This window comes from Pelodiscus sinensis, chromosome 8, assembly GCF_049634645.1.
Source record: "Pelodiscus sinensis isolate JC-2024 chromosome 8, ASM4963464v1, whole genome shotgun sequence".
NCBI classification, from domain to species: Eukaryota; Metazoa; Chordata; order Testudines; family Trionychidae; genus Pelodiscus; species Pelodiscus sinensis.
The window spans coordinates 73622857-73648457 of record NC_134718.1 but is presented as its reverse complement, the minus strand read 5'-3'; the positions used below and the strand labels follow the sequence as shown (position 1 = coordinate 73648457).

At 49.5% G+C, this 25601-nt stretch overlaps 1 protein-coding gene across 2 annotated transcripts; it reads right to left on the bottom strand.

Annotated features, from left to right (window-relative positions):
* Positions 1–7519: 7519 nt before the first annotated feature.
* Positions 7520–25299, bottom strand: TLX1 (T cell leukemia homeobox 1). Of its 2 annotated transcripts, none has more exons than XM_075935600.1 (3): positions 23752–25299; positions 20185–20422; positions 7520–13953 (listed from the first exon to the last, which is right to left on the bottom strand). In XM_075935600.1, the coding sequence occupies exons 1-3, from the start codon at positions 24224–24226 to the stop codon at positions 13731–13733; spliced, it is 936 nt and encodes a 311-aa protein (XP_075791715.1). In that variant the 5' UTR covers positions 24227–25299; the 3' UTR covers positions 7520–13730. The 2 variants fall into 2 exon arrangements, with proteins under 2 accessions (XP_075791715.1, XP_075791716.1); XM_075935601.1 differs by having other exon boundaries at positions 7592–13953; positions 20185–20386; positions 23752–25285.
* Between the last annotated feature and the right edge of the window lie 302 nt (positions 25300–25601).

Below are 25601 nucleotides of genomic sequence, written 5' to 3'. Positions count from 1 at the left end.
TGAAGCCAGGACTGTCTAAGCCATGGGATCCCAAACTGGGGGGCATGAAAAAATTCCAGGGGGGGTGCGAGGCAACCCAGCCCCTCCTCCCCCCAACTCCTGCATCAAGTTTTGCTGTCCTGGTCAGTTCCTTTTTTTTTTGCTCAAGAAGTTTTGCTGTTGGGGGCGGGGGGAAAGGGTTTGGGAACCACTGGTCTAAGCAATTCCCCCGGACATCAAGGGGAGCTGCCCGTGCTGTGTTCCTCTCGAGGACCAAGCTGTTAGCATCACGCACAGTGGAAACATAATCCCAACTGTACCTATAAAATGATGGGGACTAAATTAAGATCCCCGTCCCCTGCCCAGCTCCCAGCTGGCATCGGGGGACTGCTGGTTCTCGCCTCTCCCCACAGCCGGAGCAGGCCCCATGGGCCTGGCGAGTCCAGAATTCCTCCAGTGGAGTAGTGTGGGATAACCCATCCTGGTCCCAGTTCATGTGCTGCTAAGGAATGGAGACAGAGCAATAGATCTCTCCTGCCCACCTCTGTCACCTGGGGGGGAGGTATATAACACGACCCCTTCTCCGCTTGTTACACACCCACCCAGGCCTGCCTGCACGGGCTCAGCAACAATCTGGAGCAAAGTATTTGCATACATTTGCATAATCACATTGCCCCCCCCCCACGACCTGTCTGTTACACGTCTGTCCCACCTTGCTGTCAGTGAAATAAGAGCAGTTCAAAGGGAACTTTTTTAAAAGCACGAAAGACATTTAAGAGCACACATCTCAGAACAAAGCAACACGACTTGTGCGCCTAAACCCCTTGGGCACACTGAACATCTCTCCTGAAATTGAATGGTTAGGGCCGGTCTTGTGGCTGAACCTGTGCCAGAGCTGACCTGACGAGCAGACAGACAGATGCTTAGGGTTGGGATCAGCTCGGTGAGTCTGATGGATGGGGCCAGCTAGGCAGCTGATGGTTGTGCTCTGTGTGCGGAGATCAAGAGGTGGAGGAAGGTGGGGGGTAGACAGGATAAATTCTGCGGTTTTAAAACAAAGTGATTTGGCCACACTTGTGTAGCCTCCTTTTAGAAAGAAATAAGATTCCGCTAAGAGCAGAGTTTGTGCCTGCAGATTAAATTCCTCACCACTCTTATTTTTCGGGCTGGGCCTGTGCTAACACCAGTCCGGCACAGCTCCACCGGAGTGAGCAGCCCTGCGGCCCAGCTGCTGGCTTTTTAATCACTGTGTCCCCTCAGCCTGCCCAGAGGAAAGCGAACAAGGCGCTGATCCACTGCCCACCCTCGGGTGAGCCTCAACGTTGGGTAGGTTGATCAGGGATGGGAACGGCGTTCACACGAATGGGACATACGGTGCGGGGGCAGGGGAAAGATGTGGATCTTTTGTGTCACCGGCCCCAAGAGAGGGGGAAAAAGGTTGTTAAGGGAAAAGTCCAGCATGGGCTGCGTGGAGATTTTCAGAGGTGTAAATGGAGAATGCCCATTGATTCTAGCAATGGCCTTAGCTGCTCCCTTGGCAATGCATGAGCCTCAGCTGGCCACTAGAGGGTGCTCTATACCTACTTTTTCCTGAAGGCATCCCAGAGGGTCTCCCCTTCCAGAATGCAAGCTAAGCAGGCTCTAGTGGCGTTTGCATGGGCTAAAGAGAGAGAAAAGCTAGTGACCGATCCTTATGATGGACCTCACGCCAGCATCGTGCAAAGGACGAAGAGTCCGGAGAGCTGTCTCAGGCTGCATTTCTTCTGCAGTCACTGGCAGACAGACGGATGTCTCAAAATAGCCCATTAGTGTGGACAGCACCAAATTTCGAAAGACGCTATTTTGAAATTCAATCGAAATAAGCGACGCAAATTGCGTCGCTTATTTCGAGTTTAGGGTGCTGTGTAGACGCACCCTTCTTTAGCTCGAATTTGCCCCTACATGTCTTCTGAGGGCGCACTGACACAGCAGGGCTTAACTCAAAACACGCTATGCAAGCTCCTGCAAATGGAGCTACGTCAATTGTGTCGCTTTGGTTCAAATAGCTTATTCCGAGTGTGGGTGCTGTCTACACAGCACTTATTTCAAAATAGAGCACTCTTCCACCGACTTCCCTTACTCCTCACAAATTGAGGGTTACAGGAGTCAGCATAAGACGTCCTCCATTATGTCGAAATAACTGCCAACTGTGGAGACACGGGCTATGTTATTTCAAAATAAGGTTGCTATCTAGACATGGTAAGAGCCCAGTGAGCAGCGGAAGTGCTGGTAATGCTGCTAGACAATATTGACCTCCTGCGATTTGGCAAATTCTCTGGTCAGGTCTCAAGGGTGACGGACTGTTGGAGGAACTGTTCCCATTGTTATAGGAGAAAAGCTAGGGCCGTTCTCCTAGCTTTTTTGACTGCCGCTGGACATGGGGCAGTTTTTTTCAGAAAATTATCCCTGATGGCACCAAGGTCGCTGTCTTGTGTGGTAACCACGGACATCGACCCCATCATTTTGTAAGTAAAGTTGGGATGATGGTTTCTGATACGTTTTGCTTCGTGTTTACCTGCATGGAATTCATAAATGCATCTCTCTGCATGGAATTCCATCTGCCCGTTTGTTTCCCAGACACCCAGTTTGGTAGATTCCTGTAAGAGTTCTCACTCAGTCCTGAGCCCCTGCCCATGGCTTGGGCCTATACTTCCTAGCTCAGCGGCCCCTTTAAGACCAGGGGCTCGAAGGCAGGCAGGCAAATAAACAGCTTTCAAAGTCAAAATGGCGGCCCTGGCCCTGGTTCAGGGCAGAGCAGGCAAACAAAGAGCTTTCCCAGCTCAGGTGGGAAGGGGGAGACTGCTACCCAGTAGGAGGGTGTCAGGGGGGGTGCAGGCCCTCCCTACTCTGCCACACCCCAGCCCAGGGCCCTAGCAGTGGCTGCCTTGGGGGCCACTGGGATCAGCAGGGAATCCGTCCCGAAGCCTGCTGACACACATTAAAGCAGTGTTTCTTAAACTGTTCTGCAGTACACCGGTGTGCCGCGGAGAACAACACAGTTCAAAATGGCCGCCCTTAAAGGGGCAGATGACCTTTTTTTTTCTTTTTTTCCTCAATAACTTTCCCCCCAATCTTTTGTATTTTTTTTGTCAATAACTTCCCCCACTCCCTTTTTTTTTTCTTTGTTCAACAAAAAATCCTTGGTGTTCCACATTAAAAAAAAATTCGTGTTTGGTGTTCCTTGGTCTTAAAAAGTTTAAGAAACACTGCATTAAAGGGTGATCAGGTCCACCTGACCGTCCCTCACTTCCTGTCGGCATGTCTGGACTTCCCCTCAGTTTGTACCTGGCTCCCAGGCAGTGGCGGGTTCACAGGATCTGTCCAGTCCAAGGTTAGGCATAGGGAGAAAAGAGTCTCCTCCAGTCGCCCGCCTTGGCCAATTCCTTGGCATTCTCATTGTAGGCCTCTCCTCCCTCTGACAGTTGGTCCCCTACTGAGATTCTGGGCTTAGCTTTTATACTTCCTGCCCCTCCCTTAGGCCTCTGTGGGCTTAAAGGGGCAGGCTCCGTTTCAGCCCACCCAGGCTCAGAGAGGGGTTCTTCCTCCTCGGGGTCAGTGAGCGGCCACCCCTGCTCACTACAGATCCCTTAGTAAATTTTCAGTCAGTATTGGACTTGACTCACAATTTTGTATCGTCTGCAAACTCTGCCATTTGACCATTTTCCTCTTTTTCAAGATTATGCATGAATATGTTGAACGACATTGGTCCCAGTACAGATCCCTCAGGGACCCCACGAGGTACCACTCTCCATTCTGAAAACTGACCATTTATTCCTTCCTCTTGTTTCCTGTCTTTTAACCAGTGACTGATCCATGAAAGGACCTTGCATCTTATCCCATGACAGCTTGTTTTACTTACAAGCCATTGGTGAGGGACCTTGTCAAAGGCTATCTGAACATCCAAGTACAGTATTGTGACGGCGCGTTGGGGTTTTCCCGTCTCCTGCACCCCATAATGGCATGGACAGACTCCACCAGCCAGTAGAATAGAGGGCGTTTATTGCTTTTCCAGGATACAGCACAGCACAGATGTAATCTGGTTACAGGGCAGGCCCAGGATGCCTCAACCCCCCTGGAGATGGGGGAGCCTGGGCCCCTAAATCTCAGCCCGTTGCCTAGGCTGCTTCCTCCATGATACCAGACAGAAAGTAACTCACTCACTTCTAGCCCTGCCCCCAGCCAGGGCTCCACTTCCCTTCTTCCCATTGTTCCGCTCCCTGGGGAAGAACTCGTCAGACAGGTTCAGAGCCCCCTTGCATAATGACTCATCCCCTGCCCTGCTGAGCCGTTCTGCAACCAGCAGCCAGTGGAGGTCACTCACAACCCGCCGCCCAGCATAGCAACCAGCAAGATACCCCCCACTACGTCACAAGTAGAGCCACTGGATCCCCCTTTTCCACATGTTTCTTGCCCTCTCAAAGAATTTTAATAGGTTGGTGACGCATGATTTCCCTTGACAAAAGAAGCGTTGACGCTTCCTCAACAAATTGAGTTAATCTCTGTGTCTGAGAATTCTGTTCTTTACTAGAGTTTCAATCACTTTGCCTGGTCCTGAAGTTAGTCTTACCTGCCTCACGTACCTTTTTTAAAAAGTGGCATCCCATTAGCAATCCACCAATCAACTGGAGCAAGAGCTGTTTTAAGAGATCGGTTACATCGCTTTACAAGTGTCGAGCCACACGGCACCACTGACGTTGATGGAGCTATGCGAAGGAGACTGCATTCTTTTCAATAAGAGACACTGAAGGTGCAGGGAATTATGCAGATCACAAATGGAAGATTCCCAGGGCCCCGATCCTCAAAGACATGCATCTGACGAAGTGGGTCTTTGCCCACGAAAGCTTATGCTCCTACACTTCAGTTAGTCTATAAGGTGCCACAGGACTCCTTACCGCTTTTGCAGATTCAGACTAACACGGCGACCCCTCTGATAAAGACAATTTGGACACCTTGGAGGATGATGTACGGTGCTTGGTCCTGCCGTGAGGGCAGGGGACTGGACTCGATGGCCTCTCGAGGTCCCTTCCAGTTCTAGTGTTCTAGGATTCTAGGATTCTATGCCAATGACCGACAGGCACCTAGATAACTTGGAGAATCTGAGCCTGTTTACTTTTGTCATTAATGAAAAATTCCCCTTGTGCATTTTAGCTAAAATACACATAACGGGAGAGAGCTGGACACCAGCCTAAGCAAACATCTGAACTTACCGAGGCCCCAGGCATGATAATGAGGACCACACACAAAATTATCCATGTAGGAACCCTGAAATGCTGTTGGATTCCTCCCTTGCCTGGGAATAACTCCTTCAGTCAGGTCACTTTCATGCTTCCTGCTGTTCACAATCGAATTGAGGAGGTTGCAAATGTTGCAGGGATGTAAGTAACTTTGGGGCTGCAATGAGCAATGGGAGCTGGGGGGCATGCAGAAGACCTTAAAATAACCATCTGCTTTAAAATCTCCCCAAGATCACAGATTCCCGTCACCCAAATGCAACAACCCCTTTGAGAACCCAAGAAGACTCACTTGGGAATTTCTCCCTTATTACTAAGCTTTTTAACCCTCTCTCATGAGAAAGCTTGAAAAAAACAACCTGTGGTTTCCTAATAGCTGACCTTTCCATCTTAGGCACCTCCTTCCTTCTAGGACACAGGAATCAGATCATAGTCTTATAAAAGTTGATTGTCTTAACAAAACAAAGAAGACCGACTTGGTTCCTACAGCAACTGAAAAGGGCAGATTAAACCACAGAGAGTTACTTCCCTGGGATTCGGTTTAAAAGTTACAGTGTACAGGGGTGGGGGGAATAATGGGCTAAGCATGGAAGAGTTCAACAAACCCCAAAATAAAGGAATTCACCTGATCATGTCTAATTAAACATTCCCTGTTCTATTCACATCTCTGTTGTGTTAAAGTTCAGCCTTTCCAAAGGCATGGGTATGGCTGGAAATGTCAAGTCTTGTTCCTGGCTTAACTCATCTCTCCCAGCTCTTGCTCTAATCTCACACACACAGCCTCAGGGAGGTCCTGCTTCAATTTAAATCTCGCACTCTCTTTTCACTGGCTCCCCGTCAGCACTTCCTGGAGATTCTTAAGGACCCACAGTCTCTGGGCTTAACCCTTACTGGCAATTTAGTTAACTGAATGGCTGGGATGCCCAGAAAAGGGTAGTACCCCTCCCATTCATCACATGAATCTATGGACGGGGGCTCAAGCTATGGCATTATAAGCAGCAGGGTAGATGAGGCATGGGCTGGAACGCGAGTTCTGAAGTCTATGGAATGAAGCGCCAGACTGGCTGTGTCTAGACCACACATTACTTCTGGAAAAAGATACGCAAATTACCAATCGCAATTTACGTCTCTTTTTCCGCTTCTTTTTTTGAAAGAGGCTTTTCTGACATTTGACCCGTCTACGCTGGGCCAAATGTCAAGAAAACACCCTTTTTCGGAACATCCCTTCTTCCTCGTAAAACAAGATTTACAGGGATGCCAAAAAAATGAGTCTGCTCTTCTGAAAAAAAATTTCGGAAGAGCAGACTCATTCCTTGGATGCGACAGAGTTTTTCCAGAATGCCTTTTGATATCCCAGAAAAACTCTTCAATTTAGAGGTACCTTCTGAGACCCCCACTTCCATGGGTTTTGGAATGCAGCATCGACCTACCCTAGGTGCTACCATTTAGCAGGCTGCTGTGTTTTCTGAAAACCTAAAGGGGATGTTAGTCCAGCCGTTATGTGAAACGTCACGTGTAACTAAATCAAAACATGCAGTCCAAATGAGCCACAGGTGGTGATATTTGAAAATGAAATGATTTTCTAACATCTCAGCACTGCCTTTTGTGACGAAATCACAGAAACTTTAGCAAACGTAGCCTCTCGGGAGGGCAGTCCTTTCTGCTTCAAGTTCCCCCACGTAATTTCAAAAGAAAAGTATTGATTTTTTCCCCTGTAAGTCACAGACTTGTTATTTTTAGTAGGTAGCTGCTTATTAGAGACAGACAGGTAGACAACTACAACCTTGTCCAGTGACGAAGGATTGATACATTCTTTGAAGGACCGGAGAAAGCAAAGTGTCTGAAGTCTTACCTGCCGCTGCAGAAAAATCCAAAATGATTTAAAGTTTGCAAGACAGAGCCCCCTCCGTTTGTTTCTGATCATTTGATTGTTTACTCAAGGGAGGATGAAAGCTTAGTAAAAGACACCGAGTTTCAAGTTGAATTGGCTAGATTATTTTTGCACAAAATTAAGCACATGGACAATATTTTTTCAACTCTTTGGCAGCTTCCGTGTCTACACAAAAGAGTTCCACTCTACAGTCCAGCACACAAACATGTATGCACATGAGTGGCTTTGTAGAGACAAGTAAGCCAGGAAATCTTTTTTCTTTACGTCAACATAAAAAAAATATCACCATCCTTCTTCAGCATATTTGGGTGGTTGACTAAAAATGTTTATTTTAAAACTGAGGAAAAAATTGGGTGGCTGGGAAGCAGAAAATTATCAGTTACATCCAATTTCTTTCTTTCTTTCTTGCTTGCTTGCTTGCTTGCTTTCTTTTTCAACTTTTGTTTTGTTGAAGACACCAGTCTTCATTGAGAAAACCTTATTTTGTCAACATATCATCGTCCATTGAAAAAAATCTTTTAACAGAGAATTTTGCACATAATTAGGCTCTGACTCAGCCAGGGGCTTAAGCATGTCCTGCCTTTACTAACATCATTTTTGGTGTGAGCATGTGCCACTGCTAGCACAATGGGGCATCAATGCCATTTAGATGCCACCAAAATGCAAACAAATAGTAATAGCCATGTTGGGTTCAGTAGAGCTACCCCCTGCGTCGTTGTTAGCAGGCTCACAACCTGTGGCCTGGTCTACACTACCGTAGGCCATTGATCTTCATTACGCAGCTTCACCTATGTGAATAATGAAACTGAAATTTACATGCTTAGATCGCTTGCCGCAGTGTCTTCACTGCTGTGAGTCAATAGTAGACGCTCTCCCGTTGACAATGTCCACACTTCTTGTTGTGGAGAAGTACCGGAATTGATGGAAGAGTGCTCAGCAGTTGATTTCTTTTGTCTAACTAGACACAAAAAATCAACCCCTGCTGGATCGATCACTGCCTGTCCCTCCAGCAGGTAGTGTAGACATACCCTCAGTATGCAATAATAATAACATATAAGCTATATTAGAAAGCATTTGTGCCTGTCCCATCTGGGGAGGAATAAGAGGCACAGATTATCGGGTCAGTTCTCCTGGACATAGGGACTTTCCTCATAACTCATGTTTTCTAGACCTTTGATCATTTTTGTGGATCTTCTCCATTTTCTCCACATCTTTCTTGAAATGTGGCACCCAGAACTAGACACAATACTCCAACTGAGGCCTAACCAGTGCAGAGCAGAAGAATTAAATCTCGTGTCTTGCTCACGACATTTCTGTTCATGCAGCCCAGAATCATGTTGGCTTTTTTTGCAACAGCATCACCCTGTTGACTCGTATTTAGCTTGTGGTCCACTATAACCCCTAGATCCCTTTCTCCAATACTCCTTCCTAGGCAGTCACTTCCCATTCTGTGAGTGTGAAACTGATTGCTCCTTCCAAAGTAGAGTACTCTGCATTTGTCCTTATTAAACCTCATCTTATTTACCTCGGACCATTTCTCCAGTTTGTCCAGATCATTTTGAATTATGACTCTATCCTTCAAAGTACTTGCAACCCCTCCCAGCTTGGTATCATCTGCAAACTTCATAAGCGTCCTCTCTATGCCATCATCTAAATTGCTGATGAAAATATTGAACAGAACCAGTCCCAAAACAGACCCCTGCAGAACTCCACTTGTTACAGTCTTCCAGCGTGATTGTGAACCATTAATAACTACTCTCTGAATACAGTTATCCTGTCAGTTACGCACCCACTTTATAGTAGCCCCTTCTAGGTTGTATTTGCCTAGTTTATTGATAAGAAGGTCATGTGAGACCATATAAAATGCTTTACTAAAGTCTAGATATCCCACATCTACCGCTTCTCCCTTATCCACAAGACTTGAGTCAGTAGGGACTACAAAGGAGCTGCCTTTGAGTCTGCAGCTCCTTTTGTAGTCCTTCCTGATTCCTGATTGGCTGGTTCCTCCACAGCCATTCTAGCCTCTTGGAGGACTTCTCTATGACCCTCTTGGCCTTAGAGGCCTGGTCCCATTACACTATGGTCACCTGCTTTCACCATGTAAATAAGTCTCTAATTTCCTTTTTCTAATGCATAAATCTGTATAACGTTTACTATTGGATTGGCTACAAGGGTTGTCTGTGGTGTGAAATCTAAGGTCCATTGATCTGGGGTTAAATGGCTAGCCCTTCGGGATAGGGAGTAACCTGAATGACAAAATAGATCGGCGTACCCAAGGGGGCTGTCTGTAACTCCGTATTAAGGCTGTTATTGTGAGGGAGACATTTACGCCAGATATTTGGGTGGTGAAATCTAATATAGAACTCTCGGCCAATTTGGGGTTTGTGCCCAGCTTCCTGGCAGGCTGCCCTGAGGTTGGTACTCAAACATTTGGCAGCTTTACACACAAATCCAACTGTACTTTTCCTGCTAGATTTGTTTGGGGTTTCCCCCATCCCTTCTGCCAATGATGGTTTCACCTTGGCTCGTTTCTCCTTGCTACTGGCAGATGAACAATGGAAATACATGTTGAACTCGGGCAGGTTTCACACCTGGGATTTGTGGGGATTTAAGGTAACTAGAAGTGAAAAACGATGTCCCATGTCTCTGAGGGTGATCTTATTCCTGAGCCCAAAAGGGTACAATCTGAACAATCCAATCAGCTTTTAGCATTATAAGTTTCAGAGGGATAGCTAAGTTAGTCTGTTTCAGCAAAAACCAGGAGTCCTGTGGCATGTTAAAGACTAAGGATACATCTACACTGCACGCTTATTTCAAAATAAGCTATTCTGGAATAGTTACTCCGAAATAGCTTATTTTGAGATAGCATGTCTACACTGCAGGGAAGCCTCCAAATTAGTCCGAGGCTGGCTTCTCTAATGTAGACATGCTACCTCGATTTAGAACCCCAGAAGGACTAGGGAGCAATAACTTAGAATGGCTCAGGGGGGAGGGGTGTATTTTAAAATAGCAGGAGTGGAGCGTCCACACACGCTTTATTTCAAAATAGCTGTTTCGGAGTAGGCGTTATTCCTTGTCGAATAATGTTTACAGATTTTGGAATACGTCGTCCGTAATTTCAAAATTATTTCGAAATAATGCAATGGCTGTGTAGACGCTCACGTTGTTATTTTGAAATAACGCTAGTTAGCTCAAAATAATGGTGCAGTGTAGACCCACCCTTCAAGATATCACATTTATTTGTGCATAAGCTTTTGTAGGCTGAAACCCATGAAAGCGTATGCCCAAATAATTGTGTAGGTTCTCAAGGTGCCATAGGACTCATTGTTTCAGGTTTATATTGTAGCGCCTGGATTAATTTGAGGTACTGTCAGTATGCAAAATATTATTATTTCATGGCATTCTCTATCATTTTCATTCCATCACTTTTCAGGCAATTTTTTAACTATTTAGGTACACATTGCTTTAATAAATGAAAGCATCTTGCTATTAAACTCATGTTAATCAGAATAAGAAAAATGTGTGAACAGAAAGAACACTCTTGCAGAAATGCTAAATCCAGAAACACAGAGGAATGATAAGAAAGCATTCTGCATTTGATTTTACTGATGACCTCATTTCATACTGAGCTCACCAGTATATGTGTCTAACCAGAAAGATTGCTACATACGGATTTTGTCATTTCTAAAATTTGTCATTTCTATATATTGCTAAATGCACATATATAGGCAAACATGTATTTGTGTGTGTCACTTTCTTGGGAAATATTTTGACGTATAAAATGCGGCACTTAGCAACTATAAAATGGCTGTTTTGGAAGGAAATTGTAAAGAACTGATGTCGTAATAATAAGTAGCAAAATATTTGCAATATTAATAATGAGCAGTGTGCTTCAGGAAAACAAAAGCACATCTTAGCCCTCATGCTAATATTAGGCAATCAAAGACTGTGTTCTCTCCTCTGCTTGTCTCTCTCCCTACAATTAAATTGTCAAAGCCCTCAGCAGAGAAGAGCCTGAGTCTTCAGTGAATTTAGAAAGCTTGTAAACGTCACTCTCATGCAAAGAAGGGTTGGGTTTTTTTTTTTCTAATTACAGCAAAGGTGAGACCAAAATTCAGAAAACCCAAAGGTTTTAGATCCTTAAATAGGACACAAACACATACACACAGAAAGATGAATAATAGGTGCAAGAAACCTGATTTTTGCAGGTCTGTTTATATCCTACATCATTATTCTCAAACAGCAGCTGGACTAAAATCATTTCCATTTTCCCAAGACACGTGCTAAGGAGTTTTGTATCTTGGAATTCCCTTCTGAACGCGAGGTGCCAGTTTAATTGTAGGGGGTGAGACAAGAAGAAGCCAATATTCTGAAGCCAATGACATTTTTTCCATTGACTTCACTAGCCTTTGGCTCTGGCTGAATTTAGGAGCTGGCCTTTTAAGGGCCTGATTCTGCAATTCCCCAGGAATGCCTATGAGTGGAAATAAGACCCATTGTGAAGCCAGTGCTACTTCTCTGGGTAGAATAAGCCCTAATGGTCTAATCCAAAGCCCACAGAAGACACAGAGTTTTTCCAGTGACTTCAGTTTGATTTGGCCAAGGGCTTGTCTCTATGAGAAATGAGGTAGGCTATGAATTTGAAGTGTGATGGCTAGTGTAGAAGATTATCCAACAGGGAGCTATTGAACTAGAAGTATTCCAGTCAACTTTGCACCCTAACATCCATAGACTGGCCGTGATCCAGCAGAGTATTTAAACATGGGCTTAATTTTAAGCACGTGAGTAATTCCATCACTATTCCCTTAAATTGCAGCAAAGAAGGTTTCAGTTGGACATCAGGAAAAACTTCCTAACTGTCAGGGTGGTCAAACACTGGCATACATTGCCTAGGGAGATTGTGGGCTCTCCGTCATTGGAGATATTTAAGAGCAGGATGGATAGGCGTCTGTCAGGGATGGTCAGATGGTGCTTGGTCCTGCTGTGAGGACTGTCCTTGATGACCTCTTAGGTCCTGTCCAGTTCTAGAGTTCTATGATTCTATTCGTGTTACCATCTGCCTAATTAAACCACGTAAGCGGTCCCACTTAAGTGCTTAAAGTTAAGCAGATGCTAAGCACTTTCCTGGTTTGGTATCTAAAAATGTTAGCAGATTCTGGGGTAAACTGTAGTCCATACCCCTCTACATTCTGAAACCAAGCAGATGCCACATAAATAAAGAGGGACTATTCATTTTATTTATATCCTAACCTGAATTTTGAAGGCACTTTGTCATGTGACTTGCGGTGTCATCGCCCCTCTTGGAAATGAGTACAAAAACAAGAGCAAAGCATTAGCTGATTTGTCCAGTATCTGGGACTTTTTTTTTATTCTTTTGTATTCACATAAATTACACACAAATTTTATAAAATGAATACACGTGAAACACCTTGGAAGTGCATAACTTAAAACAAACAAATGAATGAATGCCTTTAAAGAGCTCACTGAAAATATTTTTGATTGTTTGTCCAGCTGCGTAAATTGGCAGTGCTGTTTTAGATTATAAGTAACTGAAAAATATATACTGTGTCTATATATCTATATATATATTCCTGGAGTTTGCTATTAGAAGTGCTTGACTTAATCATGTCTCCTTCCCTTCATACAATTAAAGAAATGAGTTAAACAGTTGACCATGAAAGATTCCCCCTCCCCCCCCACACACACATCTGTTGACTTGTAGAGCAAAAAAGGTAAAAGAAAATGCTGAACATTTGTAAATAGTACTGAAATAATCCACTGAATGAAACTGCATTGGCTCTGCAAAATGCCACCGACGTCTCAAGAGTTATTAAAATATAAGTTGATCAACGCAGAGTCTGTGGTATCCAGGGAAACCGTTTGGAATCTTCATACAATTGTTTGCAATATGGTGTGTACAACATTCAAAAGTCTGTCAGTTTCCTCTCTTATTCTCCCATCGGAAAAATATAATAATTAAGATGAAGAAGAGACATTCCTAGGTGAAATCCACAGAATTCACTTCCATTACATATGGAAATTACCAGGCGAGAAAAGAAAGTTGAGCTGCTTTGCTCATTTCTTTTGCACCAAAAACCCAGGCAAAAGGGTTTGTTAAGGAAATGTCGAAGCTCCCTCCCAAAGAAGAGAGAGTTATTTCATTTGAAATGACCAGGCTAAAAAATATGAAGAAACCAAAGGCCTACGCCGGCGGCGGGAAGAAATCCCGCAAAGGTTTCTTCCATGCATTCTGAAAGGACGACATGAGGCTAATGTATTTTTATTTTCTAGGAATAATTAAAGACACTCCTCATTGTTCATTTGTCTGGTTGTGGAGGCTTTTGAAAGAAAAAGAAAAAGGGAAACGGCGCTTTTATCTGAAACATCCCACGGGGCACTGGAAAGGACGTTTTTGTTTTTGCCTTTCCCTGTCTTCCCACCAAGCGGCTCTTTGCCGACGCAGCACATCGGACGTGTGGGGCTCTGGCGCAGCGGGGGGCGCATGTGGCTAGCTTCCTGTTGGGAAGAAGGATGCTGGAGGTCGGCTGGCTCGTAACGCAGTGCGTGCGCACCCCATGGGGCCGTGGGCTCTATTCACAGGCAGAGGCGACCGAGGTGACGCTGGTGATCTTGGAGGAATCGTCGGACCACGGCTGGAGGTTCTGGAGGGCGAAGAGGGAAGAGTTGTGGACACAGATAGGGTCGGCCTGGAGGGGCTGGTTGATGCTTTTCTGGAAGGCCTCCTGCTGGAGCTGCATGAGGATGCGGTTGGCCTGCTGCCTCTCGGCCTCCCTCTCCTCGGCGGTTTGTCGCCTGGAAGAAAACAACAATTGTTCAAACTTTGTAATGTAGGAGAGCTGCCCTGCCGGGATACAGGCCTTGCAAGGGTATGTCTACACTACCCCGCTAGTTCGAACTAGCGGGGTAATGTATGCATACCGCACTTGCTAATGAAGCCCGGGATTTGAATTTCCCGGGCTTCATTAGCATAAGCGGGGAGCCGCCATTTTTAAATCCCCGCTGCTTCGAACCCCGTGCAGCGCGGCTACACGGGGCTCGAACTAGGTAGTTCGGACTAGGTTCCTATTCCGAACTACCGTTACTCCTCGTGAAACGAGGTGTACCGGTAGTTCGGAATAGGCACCCTAGTCCGAACTACCTAGTTCGAGCCCCGTGTAGCCGCGCTGCACGGGGTTCGAAGCAGCGGGGATTTAAAAATGGCGGCTCCCCGCCTATGCTAATGAAGCCCGGGAAATTCAAATCCCGGGCTTCATTAGCAAGTGCGGTATGCATACATTACCCCGCTAGTTCGAACTAGCGGGGTAGTGTAGACATACCCTAAGAGACTCCTTGAAGGCCACGATGCTGGGCAGAGCCGGCAGGTCTCCGGAGTCACCCTGTCTTTTCATTCGCCTCCTCAAGTGAATGAAAAGCACCAAGCACAATCCAAAACTCCCTCTGTAAGCAAGAGGGCAAGACATGTTGGGATCCAGGCTCAAGAAGATAGGAGCTATCTCTCGGGGAAGAGGAGACCCAGGTGGAAGAGAGCTAATTGAGTCAAATCAGCGAGGGAGGTTGCGGAATCTCCATCACAGGGGATATTTAAGAGCAGGTTGGACAGACACCTATCAGGGATGATCTAGATCAGGGCTACTCAACTTTGGAAGCTCTGGGGGCCACAATGATACTCACAGCACATGCCAAAGGCTGCAACTTACGTGTGGCTGCATAGACATGCAAATATATATGTAAATATATGCAAATAGCTCCTTTCCCAGTGACGGGCATGAATGCAAAAATTAAGGCAAGACTACACAACACGCAGGCCCCATTTAAGTCAGTTCTGCTGATATTAATAAAATGCAATATTGACCCGATTCCCACCCATATGACAGCACTTTTAACGAGCAATGACAGTCCAGGAATTGAACAACTAAAACGCTTCTCAACAGAAGACCCTTCTATGGACTGCTTTTTTGTTTTGACTCCCGGCTGCGTGTTGAGCCCCGCGTCGACCCAAACTGCACCGCAGGCCGCAAACAAACAGGCCATGTGTTGAGTAGCCCTGATTTATACGGTGTTTGGTCCTGCCGTGAGAGCAGGGGACCGGACTTGATGGCCTTTCAAGGTCCCTTCCAGTTCTACTGTGCTAGGGTTCTGTGATCCCTCCTCTCACCGCATCCCATTGGCCAATGCAGGACTGTTCCCTGTTCTCCAGGACTGTGCCCCACACCATGCAAATGATGGTCCTATAGAAAGGCAAACATCCTTTGCCCTCCCCACGTTCTGAGCTGGGTGGAGACAGCTTGGAGAGAAGTGACCAATTCCTTTGGTCTCCAGAGAGATTCCTTTGTAGCATAGCAGTTTCCCTCCCCCCGCCAGCCCATGCATACGCGGCTCCTTTCCTCCATGTCCAGCTAGGCCACTCACAATCACTTGGACTGAACCCCAAGCTCCCTTCTCAAGCAAAGCCCCATTCGCTCCTGGAAGTGACGCTCTCAGGAGAGAGCCGGGCAGAACGTTCTGCAGCAGCCCTCCGGTTGGACGCGCTGGAGAGAGTGGAACACAAGGGCAGGTCTGAGCTCTCCTGGAAACCATGCGGCCTACAGCGGGTGTCAGGTTACAGTGTCTGTGGATGGGCTCAAATCATGTCCTTCCCGTTCCTTCTCACGATGCTGCCTGGCGAGCCAGCCACAGAAAATCAAGCAGGACATCCGGGAAGGTCGCAGAGTCAAATGGAAACCAGGCCTAGTTCCCCCACAACACACACACATATTGTGCAATTTGGTTCCCTGTCATTAGTGCCCAATATGCACTGGGGAGAACACTATATGAGAATGATTCAGAGGGTCCAGAGGGATACATGCATCACCAACCTTACGTTTTCCTGGCATACTAGGCCTTCTTGTGTCCTGCATATGAGGGAATGCACGGGGGGCGTCGGGGTATGAAACCAGAAGCATTTCCTCCACCTATCCGCCCGAGTAAAAATCAGCCCCCAAAAATGCCTCTCCTCTGCTATGTCTCGGCTGCTCTGATCCGAATGGCCAGATGTACAGCGTTAGCTGTCATCCCTGGCTCTGTACTGATCTGTCCCAGCTTTAATGCAATTTTAAAATCAATGTATAATGAAACTACCGTTTGGATTTTATTTTGCTATTGATCCCCTGAAAGGTTTCAGTTCATAACCCATTAGAGATGGGGGGAAAAGAAGCGGCTGGGTGGTCTGTGGGGAATTGGACTCCTGCTGGCCTGTAGAAAGTTCAGGGACACATAGTAGATTCTCAGATCAAATGCAGGGGAATGTTACTGACAAGGGTCACTAACTATGTACGTTTCTCATCCACAAACAGCATGAAATGCGCATTTTCCACACACACCCCCACCCTGACCCACGCTGCCAAATTTATCCCGCATTATTTATTATCTAGCGGACTCTATGCTTATTTCATTTGAGAAAAGCAGCTCTGAGGCATGGCTTTTATTAAAGACATGGGGTAAAATAAGTTGGGGGGGGACACTAATTCCTTGACAACTGTCAGGTATAAATTCATGGGATTTGCGACAGCCCTGGAACCTTCTTCTCCCACTTAAATCAACAACAACAACACTTGTGTGCCAGGCTAACCCAGGACCAAAATCAACCTATGCAGCCAATTATTTTTTGAATAAGAGGCGGGGGGAGGGGGGGAAAATTGCATAAATAATGTATGAGTTTTCCTTCCCCAGCAAATTTACTCTTGATGCATATTTAATACTGTTTTGACTTCATAGAGAAATATAACGCAGTCTCCCTTATAATTAGTGGTAACAGAGTATTAATTTCCAACTGGGACATTATTCTCAGTTAACACAGGTCGCTGGGGGAGAGGGGGAAGAAACGTTTTTCAAGCAGAGAGAAAGAAAAGATCCAGGCAAATTGCTGAAATATTGCAAGGGAAGGTCAACACATTAGTAATAATTATTTAAAGCGATGGCTTAATTGCAAATTATGGGAGCTCTCCCTCGGCACCAATGTGCAGTGGTTCGCCAGGGACCCTATCCTGAGGCGCTGGGAGAGCCGGGTCTGCGCTGAGCAAGGATGTAAGGATCAGGCCTTGTATCGCTGGATGGCCCCGATCCAGCCCCCTCTGTGCTCAACGTGGGTTTTCCCCGTGGATTTCAGCGGATCGGGGTTGAACGTGGCCTCCCAGGACTCCGGGCCGGCATTCGTAAGGCATCGGCCCGTGTGCCTAAAACTTCAGCAAGTTTTCTCTTTCTTTTCCTACCCCTATTCGGTATCTACCCCTGTGCCGCTGGTGAGCGCGGCTGCGAACTCCGATGCGAGATAGGCGCTACCTCCCTGGCGTGGCTGGGGATGCGTGTTGGTTCCAAGACAGAGCTCGTCTAGATTGAACTTTTTCTCTAGTCAAACTTCCTTCCTGTTTTCTTCTTGGGGCCGCGTATCCCACCCGAGGTCTGCCGGGGACACCCCGCCTCCGATCCGGGCATGTGGAAGAGGGGCTGGAAGCAATTTCATTATCTGCCCAGTTCACACCCAGCTCCGGGAATCATTCACTTTCGGCTCGGGACGCGGGGAGGATTGTTTCAGACCCTCCAAAAGCTTCCTTGAAACATCTTTCTTCCCCTTGGGCACGTGCTAGCAAAAACTGGGGGCACCCCATGCTTGCGCTACAGACTCGAAAATCTCCTACTTTTGACTGTCGTCACATCCACACGCCTGTGGCTTTTTCCCCATGAATGCCAGTAAAAAAAAATCGTATGTATAACAACAACAACAAAGGGAGGGGGTGAACTACCTTGCATAAAGGGGTTTTGTTTTACAAACGAATGGAGATCCGCCTATTCTAAAGCAGAACGGATTGTTTGGGGTTATAAATAGTTTTGTCCAGTCTATACAGAATGATTTTTTAAACAAGAAAGTTAGAGGATATTTTGTTTTGCTGAGGACTTGAGAAAATGACCCTCTCTAGTCCTTTAAAAATCAAGTCAATATTTTAGGACTCCACATATAAAGAGGGGGTTGAAATTTCTCCCCTCTTTACATATATATATATGTAAAGAGGGGAGAAATTTCAACCCCCTCTTTATATGTGGAGTCCTAAAATATTATTGACTTGATTTTTATATACACGCTTCCTTTTTAACAATGGCTAAAGTAACACCCTGCCTTGGCTGGTTATTGTACCTTAGTGGATTAGCAACGCCAACAAGAGGGGGTTCTTTTCTTCAAATTTATTTTGTGTACCTACAAAATCTTAACGTCACTCTCCCCCTCCCCCCAGCTGAAATCCCTTGCTTTTAGCACACCCAGGCACCTCAAAGACTCCCAGTTCTGCTCGAGTTTATTTCCCCTCGCACTTTCAGCACTTTGGGGGCTTTTAAAATCAATTTCAAACACGCTGCTGTCTTTTTAGGCAACGGTATTTAAATATACAAAAATCTTTGATTACTCCTGTAAATTGTTTGGTTGCTGGCGTGGAAATGAATCGCTCAATTCATACGTGAAGGCGCATGGAGAATGGCTTGTTTATGGCCAACGTTTACTCCCTTTCGCTACTTTAAAGAGCCCCTGACGTGAGACAATTCGAATCTACGGCCAGACGTCCCAGAAAGAGTTTCTCTTTTCTTCTTGGGTCTGTTTCCCCGAGCCTCATTTATTCCTAAACCGCCCCATTTCTAATGAGAGGCGCAGGAACACGCACACACACTTTTTGGTCAATATAGCAGAAGTCTTAACAGGAAAAAAACCCCAACATTCCCAAACGCCATCGAGTCAAAATGGTGAGGGGTTTTGTTCTCTGGGCTAAATTCCCAGGCCAGTTTAAAGACAAAGCTACTCTGGGAGAGATCCCCCCGTCACCCCCCGCAGGACCCGCTGGTATCAATTGCCTCCGGGCTAGAGGGAGCCCATCAGAAATCCACTCCGAAAAAAAGTTTCATTGACTTTCTCACGGGTCAGGCGCCTGGCGGGTGGGGCCGCGCTCTCCCGGTGATGTTAAAGCGATCCACTCAGAGGATCCCAGCGAGAACCAAGTGGCGGCCGAAGCCTCTCCCGGAGCCAAGTTTCTCCGCTTGGCCTTAGACCCGCGCGCCGCGCGGAACTTCCGCGCCGCGGAGGCGGGCCAGCCCGTAACACGGCCCCGGGCGCGGAGTTTGGCTGGGCTAGTGAGACTAGCCCCGGGATGAAGCCATTCGTGTGGGGCCTTCCCCCGAGCCCTTCACTCCAGCTGACCACAGGCGCGGATCTACCGCCCCCGCTCAGCGCCCGGCTTTGCCCAACGCGCCCGGCAAGGCGCGGCCAAGTCCGCCGCGCTCATTCTTTTAAGCCTAAAAGGGGGCCTCGCCGTTTCGTCCAGCTCCGATTCGGGGTCCGTTTACACGGCAACGGGTGCGAGAGACACAAATCCACCCCCGAGGGGGCGAGCGGGCAGGCAAACCTCTGCGGCCCACCCCTCGACCCACACACACGGACCAGGCCAGGCACGGTACACACGGCCCCCGGCCCAGAGCCCGCAGCTGAGACAACACGCCGCCCACAACACACACTGCGCCGCGCAGACACACACTGTATCTGTTGAGCAAAGCCTCGACGACGTGCAAAGAACACACAGCCAAGCACACACCAGACCAGATCCACACACGTGCACCACACACACACACACACACACACACACACACACACACACACACAGGCACTCCAGACACGCGCAATAGACACACACAGGCACAAGCCACATAGTGGCACTAGACACACCCACACCCCACACACACTAGACACAGGCAGGCACTACACTCAGGCCCTAGACACACACTACACACTACTTTAGACACACACAGGCCCTAGACACACACACACATTCTAGATGCACGCAGGCACTACACAGACACACAGGCCCTAGACACACACACACACACACACACACACACACACATTCTAGATGCACGCGGGCACTACACACACACACACACACACACATTCTAGATGCACGCAGGCCCTACACACACACACACACACACGCGGAGGGTAAATATTCATCTCACCTCCATTTTGTCCGGCGGTTCTGGAACCAGGTCTTGACCTGGGCGTCTGTCATCTTGAGGGCCTTGGCCAGCGCCGCCCGCTCGGCCGAGGCCAGGTATTTCTGCCGGTGGAAGCGCTTCTCCAGCTCGCAGATCTGCAGGCGGGTGAAGGACGTGCGCGGCTTCTTCTTCTTGGGCGGGGTGCGGTTCTGGTAGGGGTGCCCTATACGGCGTGTTACAGTGAAGGGTGAGAGGGCCACTGGGGGGGGCAAGGCGGGGGGGGGGCAAAGAAGCAAGCAGCAAAATATCAGGAGGGGTTCTCGAGCAGGAGCAGACAGAGAGCAGGCGAGCCTAGTGGGCAAAGCCCGGCGGGGGGGGGGGGGCGTTACCAGAGCCCATGCTGCCCTGGGTGAGCTAAGGCTGCGAACAGCGTGCGGCAAAGCCCCCCAGTTGCTGACTTTCCCCGGCAAGGGGCACCCTCCCAGAGCCCGGCCCGCCCCGCCTGGGCGCACCCCGCTCTCCCTCTGCGAGCCCGGAGCGGCAGATGCGGGGGGGGGGGGTATTTGAAAGCCCGGTTCTTTGCGGCTCCTTCTCCCCCCGCATCAAACCGCTAGAGGAGGCGCCTGGTGGCACCCACGGCGCAGTCACCGGGGAGGGGAACCGAACTCGCCGCGCGGGGACTCCCGCTGGGCCAGTTCGCCTGCGCGGCGCCTTTCGGGGAGTCTCTCTCGGCGAACTGAGCTCGGCCAAAGGGGGGCCCAGCGAGCGGCCTTTGAAAGACCCGGGGGCTGCGTTTACACTGCGGGCCGGCGCGTTTGTTTATTGCATTTCAAGACCAGCCAAACACCCGCCCCTCTCCCCCCAAGAAAGGCTCCGGCCTGTTCTCCGTGTGGCAAACCCGGGGGGGGGGGGGTAGCGATACAGACACGGACTAGCCGATTCAGACGGCGATAATCTGTGGAGCCAATCGCCTTTCTGATCCCGACATATTTCCACAATTCGGATTGATTTTTTTTTTACTTCCTGGTATATATCGGGAGCGTGTCGGGTTCCTTTATTTTCAAATCGATTTGGCCCCGCTGTTGAATCCCATTAACAAAGTTTCTGCCACACCTGACCCTCCCTCCTTCCCCCCCGAATTAAAGGAACGGCCTTCTCCGCAGAAGTGTGTGTAAACAGGAACCTCCTCCAACAGGCTCCAACTCCCACCCGCCGCCCCCTCTCCGAGGCAGGCACTGTGGTGCTAGATCGACAGCATTTCGCTGGGAGGCCTGGAATTAGCTCCGTGGCTTTATTACCGGGGAGCTGGCTGTATTCGTTACAGCGCAACACCCCCGGGGCTGGGGGGCTGGAATCAGGCGCAGGCGTGGCCCGCTCCACAGATGGGCAAAGATTCTGATTCGGGCGATCGGCCTCGGGTTCTGTCTACACACATCTGAGCATCCTCGAATCCTGGACTGCCAGGCTTGGAGCGAGACCTCAGGAGCCATCGAGTCCAACCCCCTGCTCAAAGCAGGGCCAACCCCAACTCAATCAACCCTGCCGGGGCCATAGTAAGCTATAGTGCCTCTTAACCATCTCTATATTAATGATTAGGAATAATAGTATTATTCATATACTCCCATGTGGACGGTCCCTTTTGCGGACAGTGCCTGCCTGCCTCTCTGCTTCTAAACTCCCACAGCAGTGGAATCAGGCTAGGGGCGGATAATGGAAGCTCATAGGCCCCCCAATCTAAAGCCCCTATTTTGTTCCATGGCTCGGATGAAGCTCAGATGAGAAGGGGGAACACGGGCTGTAAATTAGGGGCAAACGCGGCCTTTTGGGAGGGTTGGCTCGTTAGGGTCTCTCGGGCAAGGAATTCGTAGTTCCAGGCCAGCAGGGACTTGACTAGCTAGTGGCCAGAGTCAGTGGCAAAAGCCCCCCCCCGTGCACAAGGCCCTGTGTTATCAGAGGGGATGAGCTCATGTTGAACCCCACCAAATTGCTGGGTTTACGAATCCGCAGCACTAAAGGCTACGCTGTTTTGTCTCTGGGCAGGGAGACCATTTCATTTCTAGGTGCATTCACCCGCCTTTCCTGAGCCTCCCTCTCCGCCTCTTGCGGTGGCAACGTGGGCTCCAGGCCCTGGGACCCACGCGGGGAAAAGTTCTCGCCAGGCGAGTTTTCTCTGAGGAATATTCTGCCGGTCGCCACAGGCCACTCGCCGGAGGATCTCGCTGCGCTTTCTCAACAAGGATCCAATTAAACCTCCCCGAGGAGGCAGAAAAAGCTCATTGTTTGGTGCTTCCTCATCCGGCTAGTGAATTGATACCGAATCCAAATTAAATTTAAGAACGGCGGGGGGAGGGGGGGATTCCTCCAATTGATCACCCTGGAAATGATACATTAACCTGCTTTAAAAGGGGACTGGTTCCCCCCCATTTTACAATGTCTCCGCCTTTGCTGGTGGGGGGGGGGGGGTGGTTTCCCTGTTCATCTATTACCCCAGCCGCCCCGGAGAAATTGCTTTGTGCGGAGGGAAGTCGGGGCGGTTAAGAAGTGATTCCAAAATTGAAGCGAAAGCGCTGCGCTTAAATTTCGGGCTCTCTGGATCGGCCCTTGCTGCGGAAGCCGCTTCTGCATTGTTCGTTCATTATTTATATTGCACGCGGCTCGTCCGAGGGCTGCAGATAACACCGTGTGCCCGGGAGAACTCCCACCGAGTCGAAATCTTCCCGGAAGAAAAACTTAGGGCCAAAAAAATAACAAAAAACTAACAACCCCCCTCCCTTCAAAAAAGCGAGCCGAAACCCAACAAACAAGCCCAAAACCCAAACAAAAAGAAACGAAAAATCACACCCACCAAAACAAAAAATAAACGAAAGCCAAAAAAAAACCCAGCAAACAAACCCCGAACAAAACCAAAGCAAACAAACCAAAAAGCTGGTTCACAACCCCCGAGTGAGGTGCCTTTGGGAGCCTCAGAATAATTCAAAGAAGGGTTCTGCAATTCCGCGCTTTCCCCTGGACGGGCTGCAAAAGGAGACCGACTATCCGCGCCAAAAGCTGCCTACATTAAACCCTGAATTGCAAAATAAATTCGTGCCTCGCCTTCGCCTTCCCTGCGGAGTTAGGGGTGATACAATGAGCCCGTGTCGGACAAAAAGAAACCCTGCAGATCTAAGCTCGACAAACTTTTGCAACGATTTTAAGGGTGATCTTAAAGGAATTAAATGTGATATCCTGACATTTATTATTATTATTATTATTATTCCCTATTATTATTATTATTCCCTAATTGTGCTTCCGTAGGTTCTAAGGGCTGGCTGCTTTGGACATCCTGCTATTTCGGATCCAATTTAGCCGAGCTCGCTACCAGGCGCTTTGTGAACCCGCCGGGTTTCCATGCCCAATCCCTCGGATCTCCCAGCTCTGTCCCTCCTTGTCCCGACTGTGCCCATTGCTCGGAAACCCGGCCGGTGCAGGGGAGGGCAGCCAGGGGGAGAACGGGGCAGCGCTGTCTGTTGCGTGGGGGTAGGGCAGGGGCTCTCCAGGTCCCTCGCCAGGCGGGTGAGAGGAGCGCGGGGAGCCGGGGAAGAGACTCACCTGTGAACCTGTCCTTCGTGTAGCGCCTGTTGCTCTCCATCCAGGGGAAGGTGAGGCCGGAGAGGCTGTTGACGCTGTTCACCGAGGGCACGGTGGGCATCCCGGTGGAGAGGGGCGGGTGCCCCCCGCCAGCCAGCGGCCGGTGCGCCGGCACCCGGATGACTCCCCCCGCCGAGTTCAGGCCGCCCCCGTTCACCGCCACCCCCATGTTGACGTTGTAGGAGCCCGGCAGGGAGGCCATGCTGCAGGCCCCGGGGTACGGCCCGGCCGCGCCGCCGCTCGGCCCGTAGCTGCCGCTCATGGTGTTGTAGGCGCTGCTAACCAGGCAGCCCAGGCCGTACTCGGAGGAGTCCTGCAGCCGGGAGCCGGCCACCATGCAGCTGCCCTGGTCCGGGTTGTTGAGGATCTGGTCGATGCCGAAGCTGATGGGCTCGGCGTGGCCCTGGTGCAGGGGGTGAGCCCCGAGGTGATCCATGCCGCTCCTAAACCCCCTAAGCAGCCCCCGGGCCGCCCCGCCCCCTCCGGGCCCGCGCCGGAGCCGGGAAGAAGGTTTACACGGCGCGCGGCTCCGGGCTCGCTTCGCTTCTCCCCCAAAGCCTCGGTGGAAGCGGGCGAGGCAGGGCTAGAAAAGAGCCGGTGCGGAGATTTGGGAGCGACTGGGCGAGCGAGTGTGAGGCGCCGGGGCTGCGGCTTGTGCGCGGGGGCATCAATCATCTAACCCCCAGGCCTGCTACTGCGCGGCCCTGGGTCTCCATTGGCTGGCTCCGGGAAGCAGCCGCGTGAATGACAGGCCGGGAAGAGCGAGCGGAGCGAAGGAGCCGGTCTGCGAGCCGAGGAAAGCCGGGCGGGCCGGAGCCTTATAAAGCCAAGTCGCCCCAGCCGCAGCGCGGAGCAGGCAGCGCGCCTCGCCGCGGGCTCCTTCCTTGCGACTGACTCCTCGCCCGCTCGCTCTGAGCGCCCGCAGCCCCCGCCCCTCTGCTCGGGGGTCTCCTCCCTCCCACCCCGCCCGGGGAGCGTGTCGCGGACACGCGTGGGGCCGCTGCGGGTCTGGTCCTGCCGTGGCGCCCAGACAAAGCAGGGGAACGCGCCAACGGGCCCTGGACTTGCAGGCTGGGGGAGAGGGGGCGGCTCCTTTCTTTTCCCAAGGTCGGACGGGTGGAGGGGCTGGAAAGATTTAACCATCCCCTGTACGAATCCGCCCGCTGCTATTGTACCCTGCCATTGCGTTTCCACGGGCAGATCACTTGTTGTGTGGAGACATCGAAGGGCAGAACACAAAGAGTACACGGGGGGTTGACAAAGACACTTCGTGACGGGGAGACGTCTAAACGCAGCCGGGAGCATTAGGTGGAAGATCTCCAGAGAACATATACGGTGCCCGCAGAGCGCTACCCACACTACAACCCGCGAGCGGATTCACGAAGGGCTGTATCAAATCGGTAGACAATGTGTAGAAATCGAAATACAACATGGCATGTTACAGTCACAATGCGAATCGCACCCACCAGTGACTTCAGCAATGAATTGTCTTGCACGTCTGTACCTCCACAGTCCATCCAATGGTTTACACGCGTGAAACATTACCCCGAGTGGGGCACGGTGGGGCGGGTTCGGGGAAAGGGCTCCATCGGACTGGATAAGGGAACCTGGATCCTAATCTCACGCTGCCTTGGTTTGAGTTATTCAGCGATATTTGCCCACCCCTGTGAATTTCTCCCCCCAAGAGATACATACAATATAATGGGGTCTAATTTAGCTCTAACTACTCAAGAGAGAGATCCTGGAGTCACTGTGGACAGTTCTCTGAAAACAGCCACTCCATGTGCAGCGGCAGGCAAAAAAGCAAAAAG

Coding starts and splice junctions, on each gene's coding strand:
- TLX1 (XM_075935600.1), bottom strand. CDS start 24,226: ATGGATCACCTCGGGGCTCACCCCCTGCACCAGGGCCACGCCGAGCCC. Junction 20,423..23,751: donor CACGAAGGACAGGTTCACAG/GTGAGTCTCTTC, acceptor TGCCCCCCCCAG/TGGCCCTCTCACCCTTCACT. Junction 13,954..20,184: donor AACCGCCGGACAAAATGGAG/GTGAGATGAATA, acceptor GTTTTCTTCCAG/GCGACAAACCGCCGAGGAGA.